The 7932-nt window shown below is 40.3% G+C and overlaps 1 protein-coding gene across 4 annotated transcripts in view; it reads left to right on the forward strand.

The window, feature by feature from the left end:
* Positions 1 to 7932, forward strand: part of evlb (Enah/Vasp-like b) — a 67172-nt gene that overhangs the window by 51283 nt on the left and 7957 nt on the right. For all 4 annotated transcript variants that reach the window (XM_032543427.1, XM_032543428.1, XM_032543426.1 and 1 more), the window contains exon 4: positions 3044 to 3110. In XM_032543427.1, the coding sequence (XP_032399318.1) occupies positions 3044 to 3110 (67 nt within the window). The remainder of the gene's footprint in view (positions 1 to 3043; positions 3111 to 7932) is intronic.

Genomic DNA, 7932 nt, shown 5'->3' on the forward strand with positions numbered 1-7932 from the left:
GTTGATTAAAAAGAGGAATAAAAAAACACCTTTTGGAAATTGATCTTAATGCCTTAATTAAAAAAAATAGAAAAATTTAACCTTTTAAGGACATCAATTTCCTTTGTAAATGAACAATGTATTGTAAATAAATAAATGTTCTTCCTAAACAGGGGGCATAAGTGTACACCCCCTATGTTAAAATACAGGGGGCATAAGTATATACCCCTATGTTAAAAATACAGGGGCATAAGTATACACCCCCTATGTTAAAAATTACAGGGGCATAAGTATACACCCCCTATGTTAAAATACAGGGGCATAAGTATACACCCCCTATGTTAAATACAGGGGCATAAGTATACACCCCCCTGTTAAAATACAGGGGCATAAGTATACACCCCCTATGTTAAAATACAGGGGCTAAGTATACACCCCCTATGTTAAAAATATGGGGGCAGAAGTATACACCCCCTTGTTAAAATACGGGCATAAGTATACCCCCATATGTTAAAAAAGGGGCATAAGTATACACCCCCTATGTTAAAATACAGGGGGCTAAGTATCACCCCCTGTGTTATAATACAGGGCATAAGATACACCCCCCTATGTTAAAACACAGGGGGCATAGGTATACACCCCCTATGTTAAATTCCATAGAGGCACATTTTTATTATTGAAGGCCAGTTATTTTATGGATCAGGATACTATGCCTGATAAAGTTCCCTTGGTCTTTGGAATTAAACGTACCCCCCCCCACATCATCACATACCATTCAACATACATAGAGATTGGCGTGATTTTATTTAAGTTACCTTAATAGCTGGTTTGATTTGCATTCAGAGATGATCTTATGGAAAGTTCCCCATGGACTTTAACCTTCTCAAGCCACTGTAGTTCTGCAACATTCTGTCAGGATTGAGTAATTTATCTGCAGAAATATAATTTCAAATGCAACAGACGAAAGGTGCAATGCCACTCTTATGTCTGTATGTTAAATATCAAGCTAAAGCTAGGAGACAGTTAGCTTAGCTTAGTGCAAAGACTGGAAGCAGCTAGCCTGGCTCCACATGCACCTTAAGTGTAAAAAGCGCTTTACGTGGAGTCACGGACCGGACTATCACAGTGAGACTCTTATAGTCACAGGGACCAGCAGATACACCAGACCCCAAAAACAACCCATTGTTGAGCTACCAATGGGAATAGATAACACATACAGTACATGGTTAAAACTTCCATTAATGAGGACATCTCTTATAAAGTGAAGAAAATGTTATGCTGTTTCAGTCCTGATTCCAAAAAAAAAAAAGGCATGAATTATATAGATCAGAAAAACAGTATTTTTAGCCCTGAGTGTAACAAAGTTGTAATTTGTGTGTGTGTGTGTGTGTGTGTGTGTGTACGTGTATATCTAAATGGGATGAGATACCTGATAGTAGGAGTGAGTCAGGTCTGTTGTTGTCCTGTGTCATTTTGGGGTTTCTGTTACTTGATTGATGGCGGCCATCAGCGCCATCGGCTCGCCAAGAGTCACCTAGAATATGTGAGCAGAGGAGAAGCTCGTCTGTATTAACCCTGAAAAGGGCCTGACCGTGTAGAGATGTAGAGAGCTGTAGAGAAGCAACCCACATGGGGGGGGGGGGGGGGCACTATTGTTAATGGGTTGTTTTACACATTGAAAACAACTTCCCATTAGCGTTTTGATGGCAAAGCCATCAGAAATCAACAAAATAAAAGTCCTTACACGTTTGTCCTCTCCTCCCATAACTTAAAAAAGACGTCCCATTTCTTAATTTTAAAAAGAGGCCGGTGGTAAAGGTATTCTCAAGAGTAACAGTGAAGATTAATATTGTGCCAGGGGAGTTCAGTGATGAGAGAGGTTTCATTGAAAACTGATGATTCACTCTGATTTGATTGTAATCCTCGAGTTGACGTCCTTTTGTCCTCGTCTTATCGTGTCTTAAATTAATTACAATCTCTATCTGGCTTTCCATCTGCAGATCTCACTTACAGTGTTACAGGGATTACATCCGAGTGCCTTGTAGCTCACATCATGAGCAAGAGAGGGAGATACTAGAGAGAGTCACAAATGTTTGATTTTGAGCCTTTTCCGGTCATAAACTGACTTCACGTCTTGTAAAACAAAACCATCCAAGCTGATTTTGATGAAAGAAGCAGGGATAAAGCATTTTTGAGCTTTTAGAGTTTAATTTTTTTTTTTAATCTAAAAGGCATGGTGAACAAATGCTCCAAATCTCTCTTGTCTGTACACTTTGACCCCAAGAGCAGATGTTACAGAAGCCGCAGTGTGTTTTGTCAATGACTCGGCAACCGCAGGCGACGGAATTTCCTCTGTTCTTAATTTAGGGCCGGCCTGCATGAGAGAGCACACACTCCAGACATCGCTCTGGTTTTACTTTTCATAACACTTAACCCACTGGCAAGTTGCATTTCATCACAGAATAATACTCATGGGTCTCTGTGTGTTCTCTGTCTGTGTGTGTGTGTGTGTGTGTGTGTGTGTGTGTGTGTGTGTGTGTGTGTGTGTGTGTGTGTGTGTGTGTGTGTGTGTGTGTGTGTGTGTGTGTGTGTGTGTGTGTGTGTGTGTGTGTGTGTGTGTGTGTGTGTGAGGGAGACGGGTATATTGTTCTCAGACAGTATTGAGAATGAAATGGAGCATCATGTATCCCTAATAGCACATAGTGGGTAACAAGAGTAAACAGCACATGAGAAGTGTGACAGCAGGGCCAAGCAGCTCTCTCTTATGCGCGCACACACACACACACACACTTTGTATGATGTTCTGCTTATCTCCAACTGTACAAGTAAAGTGGATGAATCACTTAACATTCATTTACCTAGCGTGAGGGATTAATATGCTTTTCATTGCACATTACTCAGTCATTACAGAAGAAAGAGGACATAATGATTAACTGCTGTTTCATTCCCTGTCATTCGGTGGTTAATTGTCTTGTCTGGCGCTAATTTCAATTAACGTTACACTGCTCGTCACCGATTATAAAGGTCAGCTTCCCATTCTCTCTGCTCTCATTTGCGTCTTTAGGTCCAGCTGTCCAGCGCCACGTCCAGAATGGACCGACCTCAGATGAGATGGAAGTTCAGAGAGCGAGGTAAAGTTTCTGAATTGAAAACTGTGCAATGGTTTAAGAATATTTAAAATATATTTATAAATCTGAAGTACTTCTGTGTAACATTAACTTGTGGTAACTGATTTTTGGACACAACAAGCTGGAAACACAACAGTGATTTGGTGAACACATCCAGCAGATACGGAGCAACATGAGCATTTATTTGAAGTTGTGTTTTTTTCCTTTTAGCTTTGTTTTTGGTCTCCACCAACCTCTGAAGGAAGTATCTGGCTCTTATTTCGCTATGTAACCTGCTAGTCGCTAACTTGGCTCGTCTGCTGTTTCTGTCGCTGAAAATGACACATTGAGAGTGTTAAGAGTCAACCAAAAAAAGAACGAAGTTAAAATGCTCCGTAGAGCAGTCCGGGGATAATTATGTCACTACTAGCACCTTTTAGCATAGTCATTTGATACATTGTTTGAAATATTGATTATAGCACCTTTAAATATTGGCTAATTTAGCATCATGATCAACATCAAAGTTTGTAAAATGTTCATAGGGATTATTTCTTAAGCTAATGTGCTTCAGGACACTAGCTAAGTTTCCATCCACTTCAATTGAATTATCTGAAGTTCGGTAAAACAACTCATGTGAATAAAGCTGGTGAAAGTGTGTTTCCATCCTACGGCTTTAAAAGTCAATAAAAACCTGCGGCGATGACGTCACATGACGCTGCTTTGCGATCAAATTGGTATATCAAATTGATTTTACACATTTTATTTTCCACTCGTTTTCGCACTGAATCGCACAACGTTCAACAAACATTTGCATCGTTTTTCTAGACAAAATGAATCCCGTCTACCAACACATGATCAACCTGGGACAAGTTGTAATAGAGCTCATATACCAGCTGATAGCGACATATCAAGTTATAATAGGAAGACAATGACGCTAATCAACACATCGCTATGACGATGCTGATGCAACTTGTCTTTTATTGTCCAAGACTATTTTTTGAGACATGTCTCTCTGTCTGAGCGTCTTCCATTGACTCCGCAGGACGTCCCACGGCTTGTCCTAACCTTTTGTCGGCCATTTCCTTCCCGAGTTCCTGATAAATTCAATTCAGGCAGTCTTTGTCTCCTCGTCCGTCCACTTCCATCTGTCTTTGTTGCCCCCCCCCCCCCCCCCCCCCCCCCCCATGTGTGCAGACAGAGAGGAAATACTGGGAGGAAATGAACTACAACTTTTTTTTTTTTTGTGGCGGGTTGCAACCATAAAATGACCAGAAACTTAATTACAATTCATTTTTTATTCAGCAAATAACGTCTTCATCAGCGTTTATTGCATAAGCCGAATATCATCAAGATGAAATCTGATGAGACTGAAGGCATTTCCCTTTAGTCAATATTCCTGAAATTCCATTGAATTTTACTGGTTCCATAAAGCATTTTTCATTCACTATCACTTCCTTTGGATAAAAACGTGTGGATGGAAACATAGCTAGTGTGGGTTTGATTTGATCCGATTTGATTGACAGTAGCCTGGCCACATAGCAACCAACCCCACAATCCGTTGTTCAAATGCTACTAAACTCTGATTGGATGGACCTGTCTCCTTTTTTTAACAAAGCAACGTCCATTTCAAACCAGAAGAGCACAGACAAAAACCACAAATACAGAAGATCTCTCATGTGACATAACCAAAACAAGTTGGCTGAGAGCTTCCCCCCAGTGATGTGACATTCACTGCCTGCTTCCAAAATGTGTACTGGTGGGACTTGTTGAATATTAGTGCAGGTAGGATGGCTTGTTCAGAACATTTAACTGAATGATCTCCAAACCAGTGGATGAACTTTCAGTGAACTCCGTGGTGCAGCGGTTGGGATTATGGTGGCGAGGGCAGCCCCCATGTGTCTAACAAGCTGTCATGCAGAATGAGAGTACGCGCTCTAGCAACTAAGACACGCAGACAGCTTCCCTTAATGTCTCGGATTCATATTCTCTTTCAGCCCGCTGTCTGCCTCACAGCAACTTCTATGGCCAGATAAATCCCTTTCAAAAGGCTAAAAAAAAAATCTTTTTTTCTGAATCACAGTGGCAGAATAATAATGTAAATGATGCTTGAGGCAGCTTCCATGGTTTACTAAGGGGCCTGAATTTCTTCCACTATGGCTATGATTCCTGTCTCCCCCCTCAGAAACAGACACAACAAGGTCTTTGTTGCGGTTTTTAAACCTGTTTTGGCTCTGCCTATTGGTTCATCCAAATTCCATATACCGGAGCTTAAGAGAACAAATATGATGGGAGTTACTGGCTCTCTCTGATCCCATGTCTGCTTAACTGAACCTTTGGCACAAAGGATTACGTCTGTGATTGTGAGGGCAGATTGTCCGCTTATGCGTGTGAGTTTCGGAATTTGTATGTGCACACACGTGTGTGTGTGTGTGTGTATCAGGGGCTGCAAATTAATTTGACTGAGCTCTCTCGCCAGCGGTAGCGGGGCAGTGTTGCTCAGCAGCTCCGCTCCCGATGCGCGCGCTGCTGTCACGTCGAGAAGGTTGCTGGCTCGGCACTTCTCCTCTCCAAGACACAGCTGGAAAATTCCACTTCCTCCCCATGAGCTGTCTCTTCTCTCTCGCTCTCCCTCCTGAGTCGTGACATACATACTGTATGCTTCTCCCATCAGAGACAGAGATGTGAGGAAAGATGGGGAGGGTTTGCTGGGAGTTTGGTGGGGCGGTGGGTATAAAGGTGGAGCGTGGGGATGAAGGAGAGAGTGATGTGGGTTTGGACAGACGAGGAGAAGGAAGTTTAGTTCATGCTCCATGCTCACTGCGTAGACAAATAGATGACAAGACAAATCAGAGCTGCGTTCAGTATGATGACAGCAACAGAGAAAGTCCTCCCATCTGCCACCACATAAATGCAATTTTTTAACAAAATAGTGGAGTCATAGAAACACTAGTCTGGCTTACCGGAAGTCCTGTGTTGGGATAAAGCCTGACATTAGGCCGGTTGTCCCTCCCTTTCCGCTATCTCCGCTATCTACAAGGATTACCTTCCTTATATCCGGGGCTTAGCTCCACCTGGGATGAGTGATTGTTTTTTGATTGACTCCCCCCTATCCCAGAATAGATAAGCGATATAGCCAGACCATACTCCAGTGCTGGCACAGCGATGTGGAGATACAGTCGGCAAAACTATGAAAACACTAAAGTGTTTCACCAAAAAGCAGCAACTTCTTTGGCAACTTGAGCAATTCCAAGACAAAGACGTTTGAGTGGATGTCATATGTCATCATTTATGGGTACTGAGGACCTAAGCGTGAAAGGACTGTACTCACTTTGTAGTTAGTTATTATTTTTTATTTTATTCAACTTTGTTTTACAGTGGGATTTGGAAAAGAAATGCATCCCTTATTGCATTGGGTAAAATATTATTTGCATCATGATTTGAAGATTTTAAAGCTGCACTAATCACTATTTCTGATTAACCCTCGTGTTAATAAGCCAAATTGACCCGTTTTCCTATATCTATGTTTTTTTTAATCCCCCAAAATAACATGATTGATTCCACACAATGCTCTTTGGCAAGTACAAATCTCTACTTTCATTAATTTTGGGGCGTCTTATTCTATTTTATAGCATTTAAAAAATAAATTGAAGTGGTTTTGAAATAGAATTGAGTAAAAGTTGACATATTCCAGTCTGTGATTATCCATCAATATCCGTTCCTTTAATTTTAGTCTAAATAATTCCCTAATTTTTGCTTATCTAACTCAAACATTAGGTCTAATTTCCTAAAATTGAGGTTAATTGACCATAAATTCCAAAAATAACTGTAAAACTCAAGTTAATAAGTTAGTGTTATGTAGTGTTAAACGTCAAAAAAAGTGACAAACATTGAAAAAAAGCGTCAAAAGTGTTGAAAAAAGGAACAAAAACGTAAGAAAAAGTTAAAATCTTCGATAAAAAGCCTCAATAAAAGTGTTGATTTTCAATTTTGACGGGAAGACAACACAAGGGTTAAAGAAGTTTGGTGAAGACATAGAAGTCCCAAAGACAAATTGACAAACGTTAGGTATAATTTCCTATAAATGAGGTTTCTTGACCATAAATTCCTCATACAACTGTAAAACTGAAGTTAATAAGTGTTAAAAACAGCAAAAGTGAAAGCGTCAAAGTGTTGAAAAATGGGAGAAAAAAGATTTAAAGAAAAGTTTAGTTTTTTTAAATGAGAAAAAAACTCCACAATAGTGTGGATTTTAAATTTTGACAGGAAGACAACACGAGGAATAAAAGTCCACTATGTGTAATGTGCCTAGTGTTGAGTTACATAGAGATTAGCACCTGACTCTGCAGTTCCCCTCAGTTGTAGTGTTTTAACGCTGGCTGTGGCTCAGTGGTAGAGCGGTTGCCTGCCAATCGGAAGGTTGGGGGTACAGTCCCTGTCCCTGTAGTCCCATGACAAAGTGTCCTTGGGCAAGACACTGATACTCCTTTGTCCCTCATGCCATCAGACTCTACAACTCCTCACTAGGGGGGAGGAGGAAATAGGGCAGAGGACAATACATACATACACAGTACACATACATACATACACACAGTACACATACATACATACATACACGTACACCTGGACTTAAATTCACACCTAGTCACTTTATCACTTTATCACTTCAATACTGGACTCAACACTGACACTTTAATAATAATTTATGGTCTTTTGTTTGTTTTATTTGACAAATGTTCTTATTGTTGCTATTATCATTATTGTTATTTTGTTGTCTTTATACAGTCTTTTTTTTAAATCTCTTTTTTAATTTCTTTTTTCTTGCTAAAACTGCTGCTGGAATTTTCAA

The sequence above is a fragment of the Etheostoma spectabile genome, chromosome 18, assembly GCF_008692095.1.
Source record: "Etheostoma spectabile isolate EspeVRDwgs_2016 chromosome 18, UIUC_Espe_1.0, whole genome shotgun sequence".
Classification (NCBI taxonomy): domain Eukaryota; kingdom Metazoa; phylum Chordata; class Actinopteri; order Perciformes; family Percidae; genus Etheostoma; species Etheostoma spectabile.